Genomic DNA, 27,042 nt, shown 5'->3' with positions numbered 1-27,042 from the left:
CTAATGTTTTTCTTGTGTTTTATTATAAATTTTTGTTTGAATCAATCTCTTGAGACATTCATGGAGGAGTGCACAAAATTACCAAATTCTGCTGTTTTTTATAAAGGCTTGGCCAGCTGAAGAATTATATATGACACATTGCTTGCAAACAGACTTATATCATTAAAACTGTTCCAACAAGTGTAAACTGTAAGTGTCCTTATCAGGAGATAATCAGATGAGGGTAAGAGGAACATCATCACATGGAATCATTATTTTAGGCAAGTTGTGATGGAAAAGTCTTTTGCTTTGTCCAAAGTCTCATACTGTAAATCACTTAATACAAGGCATATACTCTGAACTATTAAAATATTAAGTTAATAATCAGTTGCAGTGCAGTCATGTCATATATAGTAGGTCCAGTAGAAAGTACAGAACATTGTCATTAAGGTTTTTGTTAATTATATCTCCTAAATCATACTACCCTCTAGCTCAGTTAATATACTAAGTGTCCCACCACTTGATGGGGGTTAAATCAAACTTGACAGGCAACTATAGCCAGTCTGTCAAAGTTTCCTCTAGCACAGCAAAGGACACGAGGAAGGAAGGACACAAGGATTCAACAGAGACTCTTGACACTTGACTCATCACTCGACTCGAGTCATCATCATCATCGTCGTCATCATCAGGGGATCCTGCAACATGAGCGTGTGTACAAGTCTTCCCCTGCTGGTGGGTCTCTTGCTTGTCACTCAGGCTGCAGGACGGCTCCGCTGGCCTTGACAGCTGACTGGGAACCAGCTCCACCGGCCTCGCTCTTAACCTTAACCACCAGTGAGGCCACTTACCATGGCAACTGGAGAAAAGTGTTTTGGGAAAACACCCCAACAGGGGATATGTTTACAGGAATTTGTTATTAAGATCATGTTTTGACTACCCATGACACACTAGTCGGTTATGACTTCAGTGGATTTCAGTGATTAATACAGTATGTCCCGTCTTCACATAACATCTCCGCTCAGCCATGACCTAGATCACTGGGATAATTTATTATAGCCTTTTATCTTAGACATGAGGACTATATTTATAATTAGTCACGCACTGATTACACTTACAACACACATATAGGATTTGTTTGGTCCTTAATTGGAGCAGTGAAGTTAAGCAACTCATTCTAATAAAATGCCTCTGAAGTAACCTCATGTGGGGCTAACTTTGTCTTTAATGAATGAGGGAATGAGATGAAAATGAAAACCTTATTTCAGTACAAGGGAAATTCCTCACGCCATTGTGTCATACATTATCTAAAAGCGTGACATTTCCAACACATCTGCGTCTTTATTTCCCAACCCAACATAAGATGACAATGTATAGCAATGGTTGGCACTGAGACTGAGACATCAACAGGGGTCTCCAATCGCTTCCTTTTGTAGCTGCAGTCCCTTTTGTAAACACAAGAGGGCAGCCAAGAACAGAGCCCGCAACTGATGGCTTTATTTGTCTCCATATCTCTTGCAATTTGCCTGGGGCCACCACTGACTGCTGCAGCTTTGGCTCTCTTGGTTATGAATGGAGGCAACTCTCTGAGCTGGGAAACATTTAGTAGATCTATAGGAGCCAAGAAGCAGCAAGAGAGAAACTCAGGGTCCTTTCAGGGAGAAATGCTCCCACTCAAAAGAAAAAAGGTAGAGCATTCATAACATCTACAGGGAATACAGTGGTGACTAGAAGAGTGCAGATCTCAGGCGTACCGGGGGGCACGTGGGTGGTGAACAGCAACTGCAGGGCAGGTTGTTGGTCATGCTGACCAAAAAGTGTATGAACACTGTAGTGAAAAGTTAACCAATACAGGCATTTCAGCAGCTGGCTGACATTATTGAATGTTTTCAAACTACCACTGTGCTGTAATGTTTGTTTGAATAAATACAAGCCACAATTGTCTTGGCGTGCAAATCTGGCAATTGCAAAAGACCAGTGATGTAAAATGTCAATTTCAAACTGAAAATGCCAACAAAAGAATCCGCCAACTAACGTGCTTTGGCTTGTATGTTCATTTTTGAATCTCTGGAAAGAAAACATGATTGTAACTATGTTTGAATCTGTGGCAACCATACTGAAATAAATGAAAAAAAGACAAGACTCCAAACTGAAGCAGTTGTTGATCGCTTGTGGTTCCTACCAGTTGCTTAAGAGGAGTGAGGAGTCATTCAGTTTCAGTATAAAACATTTTTTTCAATGGTTTTGGATCACCAAAAGTATGCACAGTCCTTGATCATACAGTCATAACTCTGCACAAAAATATTAGGCTGACATGCCAGATGGTATTCAAGATTAGCTGTGGACAGATACACACAACTGGCGAAGATAAAGAAAAAATGCAAAGCCAGGTGTGAAAACTTAAAGAGGCCATCTAATGTGACTATAATCAATAATTTAGAGAGACGTGAACATTTGTTTCTTTATGGGATTATTAAGCCTTTTCCTCTCTATAGGTTTTGCTTATGGAGGAATCCCATGCTCATAGATAGTCTACATAACACTCACACACTAAAGCTCATTCATTTACTAAGCAGTGGAACTTAATTCATAGCCTAACAGACTGAATAAAAGAATTAAGGGTTTGCCTGCTCCCAGCACTGTTTACAGTAATTTATTTGACAGGTGACACTTTATAATAACATTTGCAAAACCATGCCTGAAATTTGGCTGGTAAAATGAAGCTCTGATTGCATTTAACAGCGAGTGTCTCTTTAGTTCAAGTCCAGTGAGTAAATAGGCTGCAGGTTATGATCTCCGTGCCACAGCGAGGCATCCTTTGTTCCAACTCAGCAGAGAGAAATGACACACTGACAACGGCTAACAAACAGCTGCCAAAAAAACCTTTATTCGGTTATAACGAGATCCCCTCCCAGAATCACACAGATCGTTGTGGAGAAAGGTCTTTACTGTACACCAAGTTAAACAACAACAGCACCAGAACGCAATCATCATTAACACCATTTACAACAAGAACAATGGCAGTTTCTATACACAGAGTCTGAATAGGAAAAAACGGTACAAGGGGTTAACAGTCAATGTGCATTGATTCCTCTCCAAGAGAAGAACCAACATATATTTATAGAATTCCTTTGATAATATAGTGAAAAAGAATATTATAACAAAACATCATTGGTGCAATAGAGTATACTATTTGTGATATAATAGACATATATTGCAAGTGCTTTCTGTGGTGTACTTGGAGAATAATACAGAATCCAATATATAGATTCAGTGTCCAACACTGACTACAACTGCATGTGTGTGTAATATTATCAAACAGGCTTTGCTAAACTATAATTTTAAATGTGCAGAGAGAGAGAGAACATTCAGTTCAAACATGGCTTGGTGTGTGTGTAAGCTCGGAAGGCAAAATTTTCAGAAACCGTCCCCAACGACGCGTCGTTCAAGTGTACAAATGCTGCCCAGTGGAGGCACTTTGATGTACACAAGTTCAGACTCCATGTAGGACGTCATCTGAGACTTGATATTGAGAAATGTGGACTCACAACAAGCAGATGATGATGATGATGATTATGATAAATGTGGTCGGTCCCTGGCTATTCCTTCCTTTCATCCTCTCTCCCCAGAATCTCTTACCTGCTGAGCCACTGGCCCGCGACCTTCAATTAAAGAAATCTCTCTTGCACTACATTTGCTTTAAAAATATGCAAAAGCTATATTGCTACTGTAAAAAGGTCCATCTTACGGTCACTGTCATTAAAACCTTATATCTCCAAAATGTCAACTTTTCAGACACAAAGAAAAGCAGCCTTGTTCTCAGGTTGGCCACTGTGCATTTTTAAGGTTGTCCAGTGGATTCTGAAAAGGTTTTACTGGGCCAAAGGTAGGAGCCTGTACTCCTTAACCTCGTCAACCCTGCTGGTCCAGTCCCATTCATGGGTTTGTTATTATGAATGCATAAGCTTTGTTCCCAACTTTATTTTAATTTCCAGTGGAATGTTTCCACAGATATCAACTATGTCCTGCTAAATTACGGGGAATTGTGTATAAAACGATGCACAAGACATCTACATATTTTCTATCTGATGTAATGCTGCAGCCATAAAACAACGGCATCTTGGCTTTAAATATTTTACTCAGTGTAAGAGTCATGTAGTTTCAATGAAGTCTTACTAGCAGCAGATACAGAATATGTGTGATATTATTGTTCAACATAGAAAAAATGTTTCTCTCACTTTGAAATTACTTAAGAGGAAATTGATGTGAAAAACTAATTTTGTTGGGTTAAATGTACGTTCAAATGTTAAAAAAAATAACATCAGTATTGGAGTTACAAGATTTCCTCATGACAACAGTGTGTGTGTGCCCCTCCTCTCACATTTCCTCCCCCAGGACTCCCCTCCACTTTGGACCTCCTGCACCCGCACAGTAAAGGTGGCATAACATACGGACAGGTGCTGATTTTATGGACAGCAGTCCTCATCGGCTGAGGTCACGGCTGGATGCTGTGTATGGATGGATGTATGCTGTGGCCATAGGTTGTTTCTCATTGCTCTCATCCATTATTCAATGACTTGGACATGCACATGCACACAAACAGCTCCCTGTGCTCCACTGAAGCCAAACATCCCTTGCGCCCGGTGGGCTTGACTCTATGAGACCTCAATTCCTGCGCTGGCTCAGCTTCTCCCAACGCCCCTCAGCCTGCTGCCTCCTCATCGCCCTGCTCAGGCACCTCAGAGCATAAGGCTGCACTTTCCTCACTTGACGAGTGAATGCACAGCGTGCGGTTGGAGCCTGGATGAGCATCACACTCATGGAGATGAGGCAACATTAAGCTGCATAAAGTGTGTCTGTCATTGCGAGCCTGACCTCCTGTTTTAACAGACAGAAGCATCTCACACACACACTTCCCCATGAGAAATCCCTTGCTTTGGGTTCTGCATGTTAAAATTTGGTCAAACGATGCAGGTCGATGCAATAAACACCACTGTTTATGATAATGAAGCACGCTGGCTTCAGCTGGTGTGAAAAACACCAGGGGGAAGGATTATTATGCTCAGTCAATGTGGTGGTTGATAATGCATGAGGTTTGACAGCTTGCACATGGAAATGTGTATTTATGGCCCCAGGAATGACTTGATCTGGCCTTGTGGGGCATGCACACACACACACACTCTCTCTCAAACATTGAGATGCATGCACATTTCAGCGTCAAGTGCACAGGCTTGTGTGTGTCGGCAGACACACACATGCAAAACACACAGGAGGAGGTGTAAATGCTGCATGGAGCAGATGGGACATACCTTAGGCGGTCATTCGCAACACTCACTGCATCTCACACTGCAGACACACACTGCTGCTACCAGCTCCTTGGTGGGGCTGTGCCTCTCCACCAGTGGCCCGAGCCAGCGCATGGCGAGACACTAGAGCTTCCCGCCAGCCACTTCTTCAAATCATGAGGGGATGAGTCCTTAAGCCACAGGGACATATGTTCACCATACCACCCCAACCACATATGATCTAATGACACAGTTGGCTTTCACACCTCTTTCACTCATACGTGTTGAGTGTGTATGATATGAGCTGGTGTGCTCTGAAAGATGCTTAACTGCCGGCCGAGAGGTATCTATGAAAAATAAAACATAAGAGACAAATGTTTGCAGCTGAGATATTTAGTTGCATATTCAAACTCGGTCTTTATAAATTCTGCTTGATAAATGATGCAGACTGATATAAATGTTGCAGTTGCTTGATGCGAAAATGGTGGGTAGAAATGGGTGGAAAGCATAGCCAATTTGAAAACAGCTTGCACCTCCCCAAACTGTCTGACCTAATTTCCCCATATCAGGATATCCACATTTCTTCAACCTTTTCAACCCAGAATGAAAAATGTTGTCTCTCTCATCCTGGGGCCAAGACACCAGACTCGTGATAACATAGTATTTCTCCTGAGGAGCCAGAAGAAGTAGGCCTGTGGGACTCATTTTGAAGCTCATCCCATAGATTAAGAAACCAGAATCTAGACCTACTATACTTTGTATGAATAAAAAATAAGTATGATGTAAGGATGGGGTTTGGGAGACGAGCATTCCTATTAGAGTTGACAGTATTTGAGATGTCAAAGCACTCCAGCGTAGTAAATAATTTCTCAGCCTCCAGTAAAATGAAATGCTCTCCTGGAGGGAGCTGTTTCACAATCAGAAACTTGGGAGTAAATGACGCTGATTGGATGAGACACTTAAGGGATCACGCCGGTGCCATGACATTTTTGCCTACCCTTCGTAAAAAAAAAGTGGGAAGCGTAGACTGGCACTGAGCACCACCTCTGCGGGTTTCCATCCAAAAAGCCTCAGAGGCAGTCACGGTATACCGATCACACATTTTAGAGATACACGGATCTTACATGGGGAAAAAAAAGTGTCAAAGAGATTTCAAACATTTGCAATAGTTGTGGCGCACAGCCAGTCGACAGCTAGCCACATAGGTGCAAAAAAAAAAAAAAAAAAAAAAAAAAAAAAAAAAAAATCAACTGCAGTTAGGTGCAACCCGCCCCCCAGTCCTTACTCCTCATTAAATCGAAATACACTGAACTGCGTTTATGCCAAAAGTGTGGAGTGAACTGAGCCTGTCCATGAAACGTCCTGAGCTTTGCTTTACCTCAGCACAGCAATAACATCTCCAACCAGAAGTCCCTGTCAGACAATGTAAAGTGAGCATTTTACAACCCGATGTGTCACGGAATGCACCGTCCATAAATAGCTCTTGAGAGGGACAAGTGTCGCATCTAGTGTTAGTTTACAGTCTGGAAACACATATCAAACATTTACATAAGAGGCTTTGAAAGTATAAAAAGCAACATACTGAGGTGGGCCGAGCGAGAGTGGAGAGCAGCCGATGCCAACAGTCTTAAGGATGAGACCTTTGAGTACAAATCTGAAAACTGCAGTTACAGAGGTTTGCTCTGCACTAGCTGCAGCAGGCTTTCAAATGACGGGTCCTTTTTAACTGAGTTTTGAGACTGAGCCTGTCCCTCAAGCAGAGGACTCGGGTTCAAGCCTCTGTGTTGGCAAGCATCCAAATTGCTGAAGTGTCCTTGAGCAAGACTGACCCTCTACCGGCTGCAGGGCTGCTGAGAGCCTGAGCGTGACCTTTACCTTTGGAGAAAAGCGATTTTCCCCTTCAGGGGAAAAGAAAGCATTGTATCACCCGCTTAAGTTGTTTTACTAACAACGCATGCTTACTCATGTTGCTACTCATGGATGAAAAGCAACACATGATGTGAGACGCCCCCGACTTCACAGATGTGTTGAAAATAACATCCTTTTCAAGAATTCAATAGTTTTTCAGAGGAGCAAGCAGAAGGTCAGGGCTGCTGGTGGAGGAAGAAAGACTGAGAATTCAGACATGAGAGCGACGGCCTCCTCATAACTGAGGCTGGCAGCGTGCCCATCACAACTGTAAGATGTAGGTTAGTGCACAGCCTCCCCTAGTGATCTGTTTTCCAAAAGCATATCGCCAGACTCTGACTGTTAATACTCATGACAGAGATGGAGGGAGCGTGCCCTAAACCATGATAAGTGGACCAGGCCAACAGGGAATCCCAACTGCTTTGAACTCTGCTATATGGATTTAAAAGCAGAGGATAGGTGTTTCTTTTCTTACACCAACCCAATGCTTTGAAATCCCTGAAAAAAGCACATTAAACCGCACAATCTGAGTGCTCACAGAGAGGAGAAGACGCTGCTATGCATGAGCACAGAGAGAGGAACCATCCTGTGGCAAAACGGCTGCTCTCAGCTCGCCTCCTGGACACCACAGCACAAATAGAGCACATTTATATAAAGTCATATATTCCATAATTTCCTTTTTTGCATGCACATGCAGTAGTAAAAATACAGTTAGACCAGAGCGTGTGTGTGTGTGTATATATATATATATATATGTATATATATATATACATATATATATATGTTTGAAAAAAGAGTGTAAAAATCCAGTGCGACAGTCATTGAGTTCTTGAGGTCTACATGGTCGTAATCATAGGTAACGGATAAAACAGCCAATGAGAAGATCCGATTTCAAGAAAGGGTGGGTCATCACCACTCTCTGTGTTGCATATTGAAGTTATAATGGTTAAAATGAAGGGAGCTGTGGCAAACATAACCCAAATCGACAACTCTTTCTCTTTTTGATTTGATTAGAATTAATGTTTTTGAATCGTATCCAATTCAGGCGATATTCAGGCAGATAATGTCTTGGTCTGTTTTTTCCTTTTACTCCAATTGAGAGACCTTCAGAAATGCTTCACCTGTCTTCACGGAGAAAACAAATGATCATTTTGTCAGGTTCTTGTGGAAACCGCTTGGCAGCTCCACACTAAAAAAAAAAAAAAGGATCATCTCACTGACTGTTTCACATGCTATTTGCTAAATGAGGCTTCCTTGATTTCCCAAACATTTCTAGATTGCACCACAACAGCAATTCTTCACATCAACATACATTTATCTACAAGCCCTTATACAAAGGGAGAGAGGAATCATGTTTGGGAGAACAAAGAAAAAAAAGGAAGAAAGAAAGAAAGAAAGACAAAAACACAGTAAAACACAGTATCATCATAAGGTTCGATCGAAAAACAGTTTACAAGTTACAGCAAAGAGTAGAAAAGTCGCTCTTAGACGAAAGTTCCTCACAGCAACATCTTTCCAGAACCAAGAGGGGGCCAAAGGGGCCTCCGAACGCAACTCACAGAACATTTCTTTGTATCACAAATCTTTGAAATAGAGTTATAGAAAGCTGAACTCAGACTAGCCAGCACCAGAGACATTCCATCATCATTGCTGTGGACCTGCATATCACAGCAATACACCTCCACAGAGAATTTCTAGACAGGACGAGCCCATTCCGCCTGGGGAGGTCCACTCCAGAAACTCTATGCTCATCAAGGCACATTCAGGACTCCGATAATCCCTCAAATACTTCACAGCGCCGGGATGAAGCCGCCCCTGGGAAGCACAGCCCGCGGATCAGCCGGACTTCCTCAATCATAGGAGTGAAACCTGAAACTGACCGGCGGCGAGCGCAGGAGCTGCTTCACCCCCTCCACCCCCTTTCAACCTTGATCCACATTCCTGAAAGAAGGAGGGACCCTTCCTCTTTTTTTTTATTTATTTATTTATTTTTTTTTTTAATGACAACAACACGGTCCAACCCCGGCTCTCAGTGGGCAGGCCCAGCCACGGATAACCTGCCCGTCAACATGGTTGCCATGGAAACTAGCCCCAGGATTGGTGTGAACTGGGCGGTTTGAACGCACTGCCTCCCAACCTACACTCAGGGTCACACAAGGCAATGTCATGACTAATAAGGTTTACTGTGTACTATATTAACACTTAATTGTCTGATCTATTCGAAATAGATTGGAGGTCTGCCTCATTAAGTCTTGAGGAGTTTTAAACATCGAATGCTGTACAGTGACTTTGGGGAACACCCACCCGCCCTTCCGACCGACATGAGAAGCTATGGTGTCTTTGTGTAATGGGAGGGGTGTTATACTTGACATTGACTTTACACTATTAAAACCACACACAGACACACAGCTTTTGTCGTCTATTGTTCGCTGGTATTTCTGCAGAACACAGGAGGGCCTGTGTAACGGGACTGGACGCCGGCAGGGCAGAAACACCCAGATCCACCCCTGTGGGCCAGTTGAGCCAGTCAAGAGTCGCCTGTCCCACTAATCAGCAGCCACATACTGTAGCTGAAAGGGCCTCCTGACTAAAGGCACATTGATTTAAGCAGTAGCTTTTGGAACCGACTCTTCCCCGGTTGGCTGTTTTTGTGACTGGACATTGACTGCACCCTACAGTTTGTGCCCTTTAACTCACTCTCAAGACATTTAAAGTCTGGGATATCAAGTCAACGTACTGATATATATTGATACTGAAGCTTAGATATGCTGTATTGTAGCTTACACTGTATATATTGTAGCTTATATGTTGTGTGATACTTGGTTGATATAACATTTAGTACCAGCCTCTTGTAACAAACAAGTCTTGTCATGTACAATATAAAATACTGATATCGGCAGAGATCGGGTATATAAACCAGAAATGCATATAAAACTGTCATCACGTGAACTGCTGTTACAGCCATCACTGCCCAGTAGCTGAGCTGGACAATGGTGTGTGTGTGTGTGTGTGTGTGTAAGGAAACGTACATTGGGGGTGCCTCATAACTCACAAGAGCTGATTTTTACGCCTTCCTTAAGTACAATAATGCTATCTTGTTTAATTCAGCTTATAAATCACAGCTGAATGCTCAGCCCTTTAATAGGCCGCGATAGGGGGGTAAACACACCAGAGAACAAAAGCCAGACCAGCCGCTGCAGTTCCAAATGGGCGAGGGGAAAAAAAAAAAAAAAGAAGAAATTCCTCATAAGTATTCATATCACTCTCACTAGGGCAACAAGACCGCCTATTGAGGCTCTTTGATGCCACAGTTTTAATTCTGCTGTGCCGAACACTTGTTCACAATGCCAAACCATTTCAGAGCTCACGTTGAGCTCCTCACTCCCTGCAGGCTGCCGGGTTGAGCGCTCACTTCTGACTTCTTTCTACGAACAAGTTAAATCATCTCAAGAAAACAGGAGGATGCTACCATATGGCATCCTTTAGCATCATCAGGAAGTGAATTTGGAAGTAAAATGACGAGTGTCATGAACCCGCTCCTGCTGTGCTAGTTTAACTCAAAAGGAACAAATTTACACAATATGCTCCGAAACTCGTAGAAAATTCCAGTTTCTTATTTTGCTAAACTCCGAAGGGAATGCAAACATGGAGGACTTGGTGCCACGTTCGACTCTAGTTCAACACATCAGCCAGTTTGCCATAAATATTACATTTTCCTCACTGAACATCAGTCTGATGAGTGGGAAACAGCAAACGTACTTCTAGGCCTCCATGCGAGCATCTGCCTACTGTGTTGTCGTGGACATTTAATTGATCAAATATTCCAAGAAATCAATAAACTCCATAAAATGGTTTTCTTCTTACCCATAGAGCCACGCCACAGAAATGAGTCAGAGAATTAGATGGAAATCGAATCAACAGACAGTAATCAGCACTAATCACTAGAATAACAGCAGCAGGACGGATGAGGAATTTGGAGAGACAACAATGGAGGGGCGACCCACTAAACGTGTGTCTGGACACTTGGTAGACTTGAGGCAGGGTGTTTTTATTTTCATGTTCTACAGCATAACATTGTGTACAAAATGGAGAGGACTATGTTAGCGATCATAGCACACAAGGGAGAAATAGCACTACACAGGTAAAGAACTCCCCACAGCACCAGCATCAGTGTGTACAGTGTGTAAAACATCTGGGCTGAGGATCCCTAAAAGCACCTTGATGCTAAGGCCATCTTTGGGCCCTTGGTATAAAATGGGACTAAGATGTTCTTAATATTTCAGTGCAGGCCGGGCCACGGTCCAGAAACAAATCCCCTAGTTCCTTACTGCCTTGTAGGTCTACGAGATGGATAGCTATGAACAACATGGCAGCAAACGTCCCTTGTATACTGAGGTAATTTGGATTAAACCAAAGCAAGAGTCTGACATTATCTTATTTATCCCAAATCAAAACACTGACCTAGAATGAGCATCAAGGGATACCTTCACTTTAAATTAGCTGCCAAGAGGTGCTGACACTTACAATATCCAGTCTGGCCATCACCGCTGAAATGTGTGAACTAGGGATTTGTTCCTGGACAGAACCCTGATAAGACTCCGATTGGCTGCCGGGATCTCCAAGCACCAACGCACGAGACTGTCCGAACACAAACATGAAGCACCACAAATGAGGGAGAAAGGTCGGCATGTGAGGGAGGATTGGGAGGAGTGGGATTCCAGAAAACAATCCAACTGTGGGACAAAACACATCTAGCCAATGGCGACTGGACCGCGGCGCCTGACTAAAACATCCTTGAAACTCAAGCATTGGTTTTGACAGGAGCGCTGCAGTCAACACCCTCCACTGAACCCAACCAGTGAAACACCACAGGCCATTCGATGTAGGTATGCAACTCCTTGGGCTGGGGGTGGGGGTGGGGGGGTACGGGAGTTGGGGCAGAGCACTGTGCTTCAGCGGCCGCCCGCATAAGCACCCCGGGGCACCTTCACATTCACGCTCACACAAAGCGTGTGTGTGTGTGCGCGCCCTGGACAAACACACGCAAGCGGAGCGCGGAGCTGTCGATCAAACTAATTGCAAGTGGGACGGCGTGACACAGTGAGAGGAGAATTAGAAATACTACAAAGGTTTTAATCAAGTGTGTTTCTTTGACCACTAAGCAGCGCTAGCAGTGGGGCGCGTGACGTGAAGGAGCCTCCAGGCGGGAGCGTGCGGGTCATGCCGACTGAAAGGAGCATAACAAGCTTGCCTTGCATTGAAAATTATGCCTACAGTTACAACAAAATTTCCTTCAGTAGAACATGAAAACAAAACAATCCATTAGCAGTATATATATATTCATATATAAAAAAAACAAAAAAACAGCCAAATCCATGTGTCTTTTTTGCTTTGTCTTTAAATTCTAACATGTATTTCTGTAAGTATATATAGATTTGTCTTATTTTCTCAAACAACAATACGTTCACATAATACAATGGCAAATCATTTTGAGATAATCTAAATATTTCTCGCTGAAATGTCACCAAAATAATGACAGAAGCACAATGACCTCTCTTTTTTTTTTTTTTTTTTTAAACTTTTAAGGCTATTCCTATATTCAAAACAATAGTAGCCTGAAGGGTTGAAGGATACATTATTTCCCCATGCCATATCATACTTGAACCTCTGCTGTTCAAAAGGTGGCGGATCGAGATTTTGATCGAGATATTGTTCGTGAGCATGGAGCTTACAGAAAATAGAAGAACTACATATCTACATTAACATACTGATAAATGGACAAAACAGAAACAGTTTGAGAAATAAAAAAATAAAAAGCTATGATTTTCAGGTGCGGAAATATACTGAGTGGGCTAGCTTGTGAGTTATTAACCGGTGTTGGTCTTGTGTACTTCTTGTGTTATACAATCCTCTAAATGTGACAGACATGCCGAGAGAGACTCCGGGGTGCACTCCAGGAAATGCAATGTACCGACTGATACAAAGACAATATTAGTAAACAGAAGAGAAATGGCAATGTGCCTGTTGGTAGTAACATATGTTTTAACTTCAACATAAGACATTTCTATCAATTTGCATTTTTTGTACTTGTATATCTATCAAACATCGTAGGACAGCTGATGCATAATGCAGCCCCCGGAAACAAGCGTTGGTCCATCTATCACTATAAAGCAAACATCAGTAAACTGTTTGGCCTTGTGATTTTTCCTGCTTTGGAGAATTCACATGGTCTTGTTCAAATAATAAATCAGCTAGCTGCATTATTAATATATATATATATATGTATGTATATATATATATATATATATATATATATATATATATATATATATATTTTTTTTTTTTTTTTTTCACCAATCCCACTGTCTACCTTGTCAGTAACAAGGTTATTAGCCAATCACAAGGCCTCTTATCAAAGTCCAAGCCAAAGCTTTGCTTACATCTTGCTGAGTGAATTAAGTGTGCAGTGCACTTTAAATGACAAAGGAGTGAACGTATTGTTTCCAACTTTTCCCACCTTACTCTCAGAGCACACGGCAGGTACAAAAGGGGGAGTGGTCAAGTCAAGGCTGGTCAAATAATTTTTTTTTTTTTGTGTTACTTCCTTTAAAAACCTGTTTGATTGCAATGGAGAGGGCATGCCAAAAGATATAAACATTTTCAACTCCAGAAGTAACCACAGGCATTATGAAGTGTACTAAGTGCTCAGTTACACACTTGTAGTGCAAGTGCCTCACTTTTGGTTTTGAGCCCTCCCCCTTTGGTTTGCTGACCAATAGAACATGCCGATATGGCCTAGGTAAACACAAACTGAGTTTGTTCCCTGTGGGAAGGTGTAAAAGTTGGCGAGGAGGAGGACAAATTGTCTTTCTGTATGTGGAGAAGCACGCCAATCATTTCACGGCCTTGTCAAGCCGCTGACTCCATGTTTCCAGTGTTGTGATGTTGGTCTTTTAATACATACTTTCTTTAGCGGGTGGTAGGTAAACAGTCTCAGTTTAACGCCCCAAAAAGAGAAAAAGTACATCAACAACAGTGAACATGGCACCTTAAAACAAAACAAAACAAAACCAAAAAAGAACAAGAAAAGGAGTTTTTGGTTGCAAATTTGTCATGTGTGATTACAGAGAAGCTATTGAGATAGTGCTGTATATAACCATAGTTTTAGCTGCTGGTTTTTGCTTTCTTTAGAAACACATCCCTGATAAAACAAAGAAAATGAATCAACTGGATAAAAAAGTGAGATAGAAAACAGTCCCTGTCTTCTGTGGTATTTATGTGTGGATGTGTGTGCATGTTGAATGCTTTTATGGTTTTACTGGGTACTGTACATCACTGGCAACGTCCAACTGCTTTCCCTGACTGCGAATTTCATCTTTTTTGCATTGATCATTCATTCACATGGGTCTCTCTCCTGCTTCCTCTGCTCTCTCTCTCCTCCTCTCTCTCACAACCCGCCCTTCCCTGGTTCTGCCATACATTCCCTTGGGGTGTAACGAGTGAGGAACAAAAAGAGAGTATGGGTTGTGATGTTAAAAAAAAAAAAAAAATCTGAAAAAGTCCAGAAAAAAAGAAAGATGAAAGTTGAAGGAAGAACAAAATCTATGCGCTTTCCATCTATGCTTTTATCATCGCAATCTTGAAAAACTGCAGCAAAGAGGCCATTTTTCTGGATAAAAAAAGTGAAGATTTTTTTTTTTTTTTTTTTGCACAAAAAAAAAGTTTCTGACCTCTTTTTCTGGTCCCTTTCTTTGACTGGACTTTCCATTTAAAAACCAGAGCTTTACAAAACATAGAAAGATGCAACACTGAACCCAACATAGAAAACGGCAGAAACGCTTAGATTTTTTGTTGTTGTTGCTGTTGTTTGCACTGTTTAGCTGCACTGGGGTTTCCCGAAACTGGGAATGAAGGGAATGTCGAGGCAGCGCTGGGAAAGCTGGACGGCAATGCAAAAGGTGACTCCGCCAGCCTTTGGTTCCTTCTACGGCTGGATTAGTACAGCGGAGCTGAGGGGGTAGAGTAGGGGCGGAGCCAGAGCTTGACGGACAGTTGCAATTCTGAGCTGAAGAAAAATGAATGCATGCAAAATGATGCCCCTCCCCCTTTCCCTGGTGAAAGGCGGCAGTGCCTGTTGGCATGGCGTGGCGTTGCGTTGGCAGGGCACGGTCAGTCGGTAAATCTCTGGCAGGCCTTTTTCCAGCGGCAGGCTGTGCACCACATATCGCGGTTCTCCATCCCATACACCTTACGACACTTCTTCCCCTCGCCGCGTACCTTCCGACTGGACAGGAGGGACAGAGAGAGCAGAGCAAACTGTCACGATGGAAAACCACACAAACATTATCACATCTGATTCTGACTTCATCTTTTTCTTCAGTGTAGCAGATATATTTTCTTCATTTAAATCCAGTGGTCACTGAATTGGTTACAAACATGCACTATTGCTATCTCTTCTCTTCTCATCTATATTTATGCAAATTGTACACTTGTGCTGTGTATTTCATATGTTAAAGGACAAGTTCGCTATTTTGAACCCGGGCCCTATTTACAGATTATCTGGCATCATCCTCAGATGTAGAGACCATCATTTCCCTGGTCACTTTACTCTTGATCCTGATCTTCATGTGCTGCAGGCTCCTGTTTGGCTACAAAAGCGGCTAGTTGGGCAATCGTAAATGGCTTTGAAAAACTAAGATAAACTGCTTTTCCAAAAGCAATTCCAAAAACTGTTCTCCTGAAAAGGGTACTGCAAACCAAGCATTTTGTAAATAGTCATGCGCTTAGACTGTAGTATTATTCTGGGACCTGCTAATTCTGCACAGGACTCTGCCAGCCAAGCAAACCTCTAGCTAAAGCATGAAGTTTACACTTGAGTTTATACTGAAGCGACCAGTGAAATGATGGTGTCTTCATCTGACAGTGATGCCAGATAATCTGCAAACAGGGCCGAGGTTCCAAAATAGTGAACTTGTCCTTTAACAGTGGCAGCGGTTGTGTTATTATTTTCTAGTAAACAGTTCATACTGCTGATAATTTAAGTTGTGGTTTTCATTACAAAACATGGTGAAATTATTTCAGTGTGTATTAGTAATTAACACATTCAGCAGATTTAAATTCTGTGATAACACCAAAAAAAACATGAGTATTTTGATTATGATTATAGTGATTTTGAATTTTCATACTTTCCCATCTCTAATACAGACACATATCAGCCTTGACCTAGAGTACTTGTAAGTGTTTTTCAAAGGAACCCTGTCCTTTATAAGCAAAGCCGCACTATAAACCAAGAGAAAACGTCTGAAGTTGCATTTGTTTTGCCATCTCTCTTGACATCTTTGATGAGGTCGGCAATATTCATGTGTCAAGTGAGTCAATATAAAAATCCTAATACATAAAACTGATTGGTTTCTTAGTGAAGCAGATAAAGTAAATAAATGGCTGAATCTGACTGGCTGAACTAGTGAGTGAATTTGTGAGAGGCATTGCAACCATCTTTCCATTATTCATGTCCATCAAATTAAAGGTATCATAAAGGTAGGCGGTGGTTTGATTCAGAAAGGTCTAATCCAAGTGGAAATGCATATTTAATGCAATGGGTAAACTTTCCTGGCGTTATCATCTGACATGCCCTTTTGTTTCATTTGGACGCCATTGAAAACAAAAAGAAACTGAATGGTTGCTTACACTGTTAACGCATGAATGAGTTTAGTTAATTTCAGAGGAGTTGACTTTGTTTAAATTGATCACACAGGGTAGAAAAAAAGAAAGAAAATAAATCAGCTTGAGGTCCCGGTACCTGAGGGCGGTGGTGGCTCTGGGTGGGGAGGAGAGGACGGCGATGGTCTGGGAACGCTGCTCACCAAAGCCCTGGCTTTTACTGGGAGACACCTGAACAGGTTGGACAGAATGATAATCATTAAAATCCTAATGGATCTCTGTGTGTGGCGTGTGTTGAGCCTGAGCACAAATACACACCCCTGAATGCGTGTGTGTGTGTGTGTTTGTCCTTAAAAGCCTCCTCACCGTGTTCCCGGTGAAAGTGACGGGCGGTGACTGCCAGGAGATGCTAAAGCTGGAGCTGTTGGTGGGGGTGAAGCTGGTGGAGGAAGAGCCAGCTGAGTTACTGCTGCTGGACGGGATGGACACTGGAGCCGTGGCCTGAGGATGGAGGACACAGATTAACTGGGATTTATTATGCTGCAGCTGCTGCTGCTACAAGACACAGGATATTGGAAGTTTGCCACTGTCTTGAGAAACCCAAAGTGCCACAGTCCCTAGAGATGTGTAAATATTGCCTATTCTTTGCCTCCTTTGACAAATTATTTCAAGATTTGGGGTGTTCAAAGCAAAAAAAATTGATGGCCTTCATTCTAAATGATGATGTATCCATTTTGGAAAAAATCTTTTCCCCAGAAGTACATCACTCAAAATATCAAAAACACATTTCATATCCTGAAAAAGACTTTTGTTTTGAACAAAACAGTCGTAGACTGACTCATAACTTAAACAGTGAGTAACCCACATTTTCCTAAACTTTTGTGCCAATCATTTAGTAAGAACAGAGCATTGTCGAGCAAAATTTTTCAATGAATCATTGATAGGCTGCCTTGTTGGTAAAAGATATACAGTGGCTCTGCATTTGCAAGGAGCTGTTACATTATTATCTTGCTCATGACTCAAGAGTTATTAGCAGTGTTAGTTATGCTGAACTAATCATTTATAGATTCATTTTTGTAAAATCAGATGCAGTGTATTACTATTCCGACCATAATTAATTGTCAAAACTTGAAGTTGTGGATACGTAAAACAGCTCTTGGCAGCTGTGCATACCAGAGTGAAGGAACAGAAAACACTGTGATAGAATTAAATTTTTTAAATAGTATATAGGATATAATCAGTGGACTTGGTACCTGGAAAAGTAGTGTGATGTGTGTGTGAGAGAGAGACAGAGCAAGGGAGCAAGAGAGTGAGAAGGAGAGGGGCTATAGAGTTGTATGAGCGGGGTACATTGATTTTGTATGTTGGTCTGCGTGTGTGTGTCCATACATGTGTGTGCGTGTGTGGACTGAGAAGAGTTGCGGTGTGCGCGGAGCAGAGAGAACATTGATCTTGAGGTTACATTGATCTTACATCTTGATGTTGAGTGTGAGTGTGAGTGTGGTGTACATTGATCTTGAACTTGTCTCAATCTATGTGTGTGTGTGTGTGTGTGTGTGTGTGTGTGTGTGTGCTTGCTTCCTGCACTCCTCACCTGGTAGGCATGGTCCGTGTGGATGAGGTAGAGTGCGCTGGGCGCCGAGCGGCTGAGTGGAGTGGTGCCCCCGCCCTGGGGCTCCTTGGTGTCGTTGGACTGCGGTGGGGTGTGGGAGTCGGCCAGCTGGCTGAGCGAGGGAGGAGGAGGAGGAGGTGGAGGGGACAGGACGGAGGGTGACACCGGGGACAGGCTGCTCAGCCCATCAGCCACCGAGTCGGTGTTGAGCTTAATCTCTGTGTAGTAGAAGTCCTCCTCACCGTCGCTGCACTCCGAGTCACAATTACGCCTGGGTCAGCGAGAAAGAAACAAACAAACAAACATAATCAATGCAAAAAAGAAAGAAAGAAAGAAAGAAAGAAAGAAAGAAAGAAAGAAAGAATGCAAAAATGAAAAAGATGAACAATGAACAAGGTTAAATCAATCTGCTTCCCTTGGCTTGGAGAGAGCATCCAATTAAACCATAGACTACATATCTGCTGGAATGTCTGGATTTTATGAGCTCAGTTCCTCCACATTCTGACAGTAATGATTTTGGCATGTGGGCATATAAAAACAACAATAGCTTTCAGCTTTACTTGTCATATGTGTGGAAATTTTGATTGAAATTTCCACCCTGCTGTCCTTTAAAATGTATCTAGCATGTCCGCAAATTTTGCCAGGTAAAACTGCATGTGCACAAGCACATGACATTTATTACCCCTGCACGGGCTCACATGAGAAGTGTAATGCAAAATGTGTCAATCTGATCACAAATGACCCCTGCCTCCTTTGCGTGTTAATGTCATTGCTTCATGAGAACCCGTAATCTGGAGTGTATCGGTGCTGCGGAGAGTAGCCTCGGTTTAATTGAATGTCACTATGAATGTGCGATCCATCCGATAGCATTGTTCTCCGCCTTGCTCATTTTCCCCTGGCCTGTCACCCTCTGCACCCCGAGCAGGAATTGTTACTGTGGCAATAATGCGTCAGGGCATTAATCCCCTGTTTTGACAATCTCAGATGAGGAGTAGAAGGTGCTTAGAGACAGGAGAAAGAGAGAAGGTGAGATGGAAATGGAGAGTGTGAGACAACTTTACTTATTTCTTCATGTGCAAAGAGAGAATTTTGTCCGGACTTTAGTCATTGTGTGCGTGTGTGTGTGCGTGTGTGTGTGTGTGTGTGCGTGCTTGCATGTGTGCATGTGCTTTGATGTCTTACCCCAGGTGGTTGGTGCGGATGTGTCTCTGGATGCCGGCGGCGGTGCTCAGCACCTTGCCACAGTTCTTCCACAGGCACTTGAACATCACCTTCATGGAGTTCTGCAGAAAACAGAGCAGCGACAGTCAGGTAACACAGGGACAGCCACTTGGAGAGGCTTTGGCTTTAGGAGGCAGATTTGAAAAGATTGTTGTTGTTTGTTATTACTCATGATTTTGAGTGATGAGATCAGTGTTTTGCTGACACAAATGATTTCAAACAAGCAAATGTCTTCACCTGATTTCAGAGGAAAACAATATTTATAAAGAATTTAAGCCCCTTGAGGATGTGACCTCTGACAGGAACATCAATACCACCAAGAGAGTCTGCAGAAAAACTGACCAACATCACAACCCACCTCCATTTTACAAAAATACTGATACATTTTGGTATGTCACTTCAGGATGGATGAACTATCCGAAAGCACTTAATCATCAAGAGAAAAACTTGCTCCTAATTACTAGGCAGATCAGACAATATTAGGTTTGTGAACAGCTACGATGCCACGACTCTTGGGCAGACAATGAAATTTTATACTCCATCCTGATATGATTATTACAACCATTAAAACTGAATTTAATAGCTGTATGTACTCTAGGTAACCTTTATCCCAGTAGTACCAGTGCCACCTATAATCAACACGGTCATTATTTTGCATCCTGCAACTGTGTTAATGTCTTCTGGGTGAAATACTAGTCATTAGATTAAATTATTCCTCATTTTGCTGGAGACCCCTGGACCCAACTGATGGCTCATTGGCACATACAGATTTACTGTACTATTAAACCTAGATTTCACCTTCATGTTGCTGACATTTTAATTTTTATGAATAAAGGTCCTCAGTAATAAATCCATTTAAATTCCTTGGTGAGTTAACGTTTCCCTTGATGCCAGCTATGATGTTTTGGAAAGAAACCACATTTAGAAACACATGTAAGTCATTTCATGTTTTTCCATTTTTAAAGCACAGCACTTGAACACAAGCCTGTTTGCCAGTGATCACACACTCATGATCTATCAAGAGCACTGAGGGAGGCCAAAAACACATTAACTTGGCAGCAGTTGTGGGCTAAAGACGTTCCTGTATCTTATAACAGTCTACTGTAATTACACTACTCCCCTCCTGGAGAGACCATGCATTGTTTTTGTAGAGTGAAAAGCCCTCTGTGCATTCTCCTGGTCCTCCTGCTCCGTTCCCCTGCTCTCAGCCATTATGAATAGTGTTATAAGCCCGTTTATCAAACTATTGTTAAAGCTGCTCATTTAATTTTAACGAGATGGTTTCCCCCCCCTCCCCTTTTTTTCAGACAGGCATGCACACACAACAATCATCTGTCCCGCAAGCATTGTTTTGTCTTTGGGTAACAAAAGCCTGTTTTTGTGTGTGTGTGCGTGTGTGTGTGTGTGCGCGTGTGTGTTCCCGTTTAAGAAGCATTTCACAGTTAATTAAATGGGGAGCTCCAAATGGTATTGTCTTGCCAAGAGAAAAGCAAGAGCACAAGACAAGTGTGTGGATAATTTCACATGAAACCTTGGCATTGCACGTATGCCCTGTGTGTGTGTGTGTGTGTGTGTGTGTGTGTGTGTGTGTGTGTGCTTGAGTGAGCTACATTTCTTTTCTGAGGCACTAAGGAGACTGTTCTCGTCTCCATCCATCCTCTCCCTCTATTTTTCCTATTTCCCTCTTTCCTCTTATTCCCACCCTGGTCCCTCTTTTATTCCTCATCCACAGCCTCCCTTTCTCCCGCTCTTCCTTCGATTCACATCTCCCTCTCTCCTTCAATTTCTTTATGCTCCTCTTGGTAATAAGTCTTCAATTAATACGTTGCTATCCTGGCATGAGGCTCACCCAGGAGTCTTTATCGATTTCTGAGAGGAGAGACATGAAGCCGGCAGGATCTTTATGTTTGACATAGCAGGTATTAAAATCATTATTGCTGAGCGGCTGCATGTGCAGGCTGAGAAGTAATTATGAAGGGCAAATGTCTCGGGAGGACACACACATATGGAGCAAAAGGAGAGGGAAGAAAAACAGGAGGAGGGAAGAGTAGAGAGGAAAAAGAGAGGGAAGGAGGAATGGCATGGACGACAAACAACAAAATGGTAAGCAGAAGCTCTGATATGAGAGAGAGAGAGAGAGATAGAGAGAGAGAGAGAGAGAGAGAGAGAGAGAGAGAGAGAGAGAGAGAGAGAGCAAACAATATACATCTGGGAAAATAACAAGAGTGACACTGAGCTACAGATGCAGAGAGCTGTCAGCCATGTGTAGAAATGAGATGTAGCCAAATGATGAGCCTGTGTGTGTGCATGTGTGTGTGTGTGTGTGTGTGTGTGTGTGTGTGTGTGTGTGTGTGTGTGTGTGCACGTGTGTGTATTGCTCTGCAGCATCTGGGTATCACAGACAAAACCCACAAGAGTAAAAGGCTGTGTGTTCTTTTCCGACCCTGTCCCATTTTCAACTCTTCCTATCACTCAGAGTCCATAACCCCATTGGCTAATATCTGAGCAAACTGGGAGAGTGAATGAAGTAGCTCCAGTAGATCTGACAGCACCTCAAAAACAAGTCCCTGACCCTTTCCCTGCTGAGAGATCTGCCTCTTGTCAGAAAAACTGCTGGCATTCTTTAATGTGAGAAGACGAAAAATACTCACCGCATTACTGTGCATGTCACTGAACCTTCATGGCCACGTAAACAACTGGTATTTCTGAGTAGCTGTTACCATTGTGAGGCTACATTTGGCCAATTTGATGTTCACATTTGAAAACGAGTAAAATATCTGAAATGGTTTCAAGTGCTTTACATATTTGGGGTTTCAGAATGAGGGCATACGTGTACATTCTGTGTACACAGCAGGTATTACAACTCACGATTGGTTACTGGTTTGGCTATTGGTTTCAGGGATGCACCGTTCTCCTTTTTCCAGTTCTGGTGGTTCAGCAGTGGTTCATTAACTACAGAAATACAGTAGAAATACTACAGGCGGCAATGTGAGTGTGTGTCTATCGCGAATCGATATGTGGGCTGGTAATTACGTCTAATTCAGCATCTGCAGCATCCAATACATGCAGCCCTAATTGGTTTTTTTTGTTTGTTTGTTTTTTTTTTTTTGGTTTTGGGGTTTAGATACTCTTTAAACATGTTCTCAGTCTTAAAACTATTATTATTATTTATTTTGAAATATTATTTAATCATATTTTCACATGATTGGACTGTATATGTTATAACGTCCTGTGTCGGCCTCTTTCATATATGTTTTAGAACTTCCTCTGTTAAGCTCTTATTTTGAAATCAATGAAAAGGTTACAGCTGTGTTAGCTTCACAACTGACTACTGTGGAGGTGGCTCATCCATGTATCTTTTCTCTTTTCGTTAACTAGTCAATTCACCATTCGATCACCATTTGAGCACCTGGTTTACAGGTGAAGCAGCAACAGAAACGAAAGCTTTCACAGGGCACACCACCAGGATTTCCCCCTCAAGCCAAGTGAGAGGCAGCCCTCAGTATTCACCTTGCGCTTGCGAGGGATGGGCTCATCAAAGAGCAGGCTGCTGCCGTCCTGCTCGTCCAGGCTGGGGTCTTCAGGCCCCGCAGGGCCGGGCCCCACACCACCCAGGCTCGGCACCCGGAAGGGCTTGAAGCTGTCGGCGGGAAGCGGTGGAGATGGCGTGGAAGGGTTGGACTGGTCACTGGGGGCAGACCAGCTCCAGTAGCCTCCCGATGAGCTGTAGCTAGAGGGGGTGAAGGGGCCTGCTGAATTGTTGTCCTTCCATGACCCGCTTAGACCCTCTGAGGACAGAGGAAGGAGGGGAGAGGGAAGAGGAACAGAAATAGCATGGAGAAGGAAGAAGGAAAGAGGGAGGCAGAGGGGAGAAAGAGGAAGGGAGAACAAGCATGAGGAAGACAGAGTGCAAAAGGTTAATCTAATAAGTAATGCAACTTCCCTGCACACATTTGCAGATGACACAACTGCAGTAAAATGGTGGGTGTTAATAAATTGTTGATGGAAGAGAAAGACGTTCACTTTAGCTCAGACAGCTTTATTTTCACTTCACACAAAAAGCCTCCCAGCAGCATTGTTGACTGTGACACACAAATATGAAAGGTTACTTTTCTGTTTTATGTTTCTGAGGAGATAGTTTCAAGGTCTTGTTTTTTAGGAGATCAAAGGAAGGTTTCTTTTTGAGTATCAGCAACAAAAGGCAATTTATGTTCTGCTGGGAGAGGTTTGGAGTGTGTATGTACATGCATTCCTGTAAGTGTGTGTGAGTGAGTGGATGCATGTGTATGTAGTGTATGTTTATATGTATGTGAGTGAGATACAGACAACAGTTCTGTGTGTACAGTGTGTTTAAAAAAAAAAAAAGAGCCGTGTGCTTGGTTTAGTCAGGCTGCTTCTTGGTGCAGAGGCTCTGCTCTCGACGTATGCTTTTCACCAACGAAAGAGGAAGTGGCACAACAACAATATGAAAACTACTGTGCTCCTCTTTCTGTTTACTGTATGTTAAAGTAAATCATATAGCTGAGTGGTGTGACAATAATATGAAGCTGATCGTTTTTGTCAAAGGAAGCAAGATCTTTCCGATCAGACTAAATGAAAAAATACACTGTTTTGATAAAAAGATACCTAACTTGCGGTGCTTGGCTTGGCACGAATCTCTAAGGATGCACTGTGCATGCGAACCTATGTATGTGTGTGCTGATGTGAATGCACATTGTATGATCTCTAACATGTGTGCATGTGTGTGACATTTGTACGAGTACATTAAGATAAAATTGTGCGGTTGGTATGTGAAATCTAATTTGCGCATGTGTGCATGAAGCCACGGTGTGTATAATGTGTGCGGTGCTCCATTCACTGCTCCAGCATTTAGCTCTTACTGCACGTGTGTGTGTGACTGTGATAACACATGCATGGTGGCTGGAAGGTTGGCTATATGTCTGCTTGGCTGAATGGTCGACTGGTTGGTTGCGCAGAGTTTCCAAGCGGTTGCATGTGATTGCATTGACAGGAGTACTTTGGATTTCCACCACCATTTCGAGTGGCAAAGAGCCAGACTCATTGTGCCTTTCTGTGGATTTGCAGAACTCAGCCCATTGATGAGGGAATCCTTAAGCACGGCAGGTGGTGGCAATTTATCAGCGTAAGCTTGCATATGCATTCAGATAAGAGCCGCAAGGGAATAAAAAGTGCAAAACAGAACATTCAAGCGCCTGGCAAGGATGAGCTATTTGTTGTTTGGATGTTTTTTTCTTTATAGCATTTCTGCTTTATTAGAGATAGGAGGGAGGGGATGATGTAACAAAGGTTATGTGCCAAAGCACACTGTGTCAGCAGGATGTCCCAACTTATCATCTGTTGCGATGACGTGAGGAGTGTACAGGTGCAGAAACTCACCACTGACTTTGACGGGTGGGCTCCTCACCAGTGGGCTGGTGGAGAGACTTGTCAGCACCATGGCAGCCGTCACCTTGTCCATGTCCACTTCTTCCTCTGACCGTCTGACGAGACAGTGGAAAAAGAACAGAATGTCACTGGCTATGCTTTGCTCCTTTTACAGTGTTACACACTGCACTACACTGAAAATAACGTAAAATAACTTCTTCATAGGAAAATCAACTGACATACTGTAACAAGGAGAAACTCACAGTGCACTTTAATAAAAATGTAGATTTAACCAGGCTAGCTGGCATAGGGTGAGAGACAGTTACACTGCATTCACCTGTGTTCCAGCTTCACTGGAGAGGTTGGACATTAAGTGCCTGGCTCATGGGCACAATGATGTTACATGTTGCAGGAGAGGCAAATGTGTGTTGTTCACCACCCCCAAGTGGATTTTTCCAGACAGACCACAGACCCTCTGTTCAAAAGTTGCCTCTCTCAGCTTAGGCCACTCCTGTAATGCAGCCCGCATCAGCAGCTCATCACGCCGCTATACTGAATCTAAACTGTGCAGATTCAACAATTTTCCAGACAAATCAGAGCCACGCTTAACTAGTCTGGTGTGAGTCTTGTGTTCTATGGATCTATAAAGCTTATATTATCAACATCAACTTATTACTGAACCCACTCTAACCAATCCATATGACACGCGGTAACACCAACAACATTCCTATTTGTCTCATCTAATTGGTGCAAAACAGCCGTACACTGCAAGACAGGCATCTTAATCCTCTCCCATGTATTCCTCAGAGACGACCAATCCCTGTGATGAAAGAGACGTCGATGGCTTTACGACTGACAGTATACCTATGGTACATGCTCACTATTACGGTAACAAGCTACTGTATGTGCATGCTTGTGTGTGCTTTGTCTGAGTGAGCAAAAGTCTTTGATGCTGTGAGGACGCCACCTGATCAAAGTCAAGCCTATTAGAATGACGAATCTCCTGCTGCCTTGAGAAGCCATCGCCAAGTTTTCAAATACTGCAGCACGTTATACTGCATCTTAATTGGAATAAAACACAGGCAACAAGTTGTTGTAATTACCACCAAATCTTTTATTTTTCTAGACTCTGACGAACATTAAATGAAGGTCCACTTAGTGGTGAAAGGGCAAAGGACTGTACAAGTTAGAAAAGATAACTGTGGCATTTATCCATGTCTATTGATGTTTGCATCTGTGCTAAAAACCCATTTGCCACATAGACACTTGTTTCAGTGGAACTTTTCTGATCAGATCATGGTAGAAAGCACTAAGAGGCCAATCTAGATGCACAAAAAATCGTCAGATTGTGCTGAATTTGTGTTGAATCTTCAGAACTACATAAGAAAGTGGTCAGACTCACATTGTGATCTGAATTCTTCAAAATCTACATGCAAAGTAACCACAGTGCACTTACAAGCAATGTAAGGAGATGAAAAGGGATCATGGTGCAATCATGGTCATTATTTCCATGCTTTGAGAGTGTAGTGGTAAACTCTCTAAAAAGACATGTGCTGCCTATACACACCTATGCTGGGTTGGAATAGAATGCCCTCAGAAACTTTTCTCTCATGTGTTTCCCCTACTCATCATCACATGTCAGCTTTCTCACTGTCTCAAAATAAAGGAAGCATTTGTTGGTCAAGGCAGTGACTCAGAAATAAACGGCCGCTCTGAAAGAACTAAATTTGGCTGTGACGGGGGGATCTTGTCAGAAGGACAACAGTGCAAAACTTTATAAAGCTCAGCAGACTGGCCCGAGGGAAGCCCCTACCCCTGCTGAAAAAAAGATGTAACTGAGTTACTGTTAAAATATCATAGAAATATTACAGGCGACCACCTCCCCTTTGCCTCATTCTGTGGCAGGAAAAACCCTGGCAAGACGCGGGTGCAGTTCATCACCTGTCTAACATCATCACCCTGCCACCTGTGGCATGGTGGTGGCAGCAACAGAAA

At 42.7% G+C, this 27,042-nt stretch overlaps 1 protein-coding gene across 2 annotated transcripts in view; it reads right to left on the bottom strand.

Moving 5' to 3' along the window:
• Positions 1-15,032: 15,032 nt before the first annotated feature.
• The window catches only part of znf704 (zinc finger protein 704), a 54,731-nt gene continuing 42,721 nt past the window's right edge, over positions 15,033-27,042 (bottom strand). Inside the window, exons 3-9 of one of the 2 annotated variants that reach the window (XM_030064168.1) lie at positions 25,060-25,163; positions 23,173-23,450; positions 19,624-19,724; positions 18,424-18,712; positions 17,196-17,330; positions 16,969-17,069; positions 15,033-15,453 (exon numbers count right to left, since the gene is read on the bottom strand). In XM_030064168.1, the coding sequence (XP_029920028.1) occupies positions 15,339-15,453; positions 16,969-17,069; positions 17,196-17,330; positions 18,424-18,712; positions 19,624-19,724; positions 23,173-23,450; positions 25,060-25,163 (1,123 nt within the window). In that variant the 3' untranslated portion in view covers positions 15,033-15,338. The remainder of the gene's footprint in view (positions 15,454-16,968; positions 17,070-17,195; positions 17,331-18,423; positions 18,713-19,623; positions 19,725-23,172; positions 23,451-25,059; positions 25,164-27,042) is intronic. The other variant, XM_030064169.1, reaches the window with a different exon arrangement.

Source organism: Myripristis murdjan, chromosome 11 (genome assembly GCF_902150065.1).
Source record: "Myripristis murdjan chromosome 11, fMyrMur1.1, whole genome shotgun sequence".
Taxonomy (NCBI): Eukaryota; Metazoa; Chordata; class Actinopteri; order Holocentriformes; family Holocentridae; genus Myripristis; species Myripristis murdjan.
This window is presented reverse-complemented; position numbering and strand designations above follow the sequence as displayed.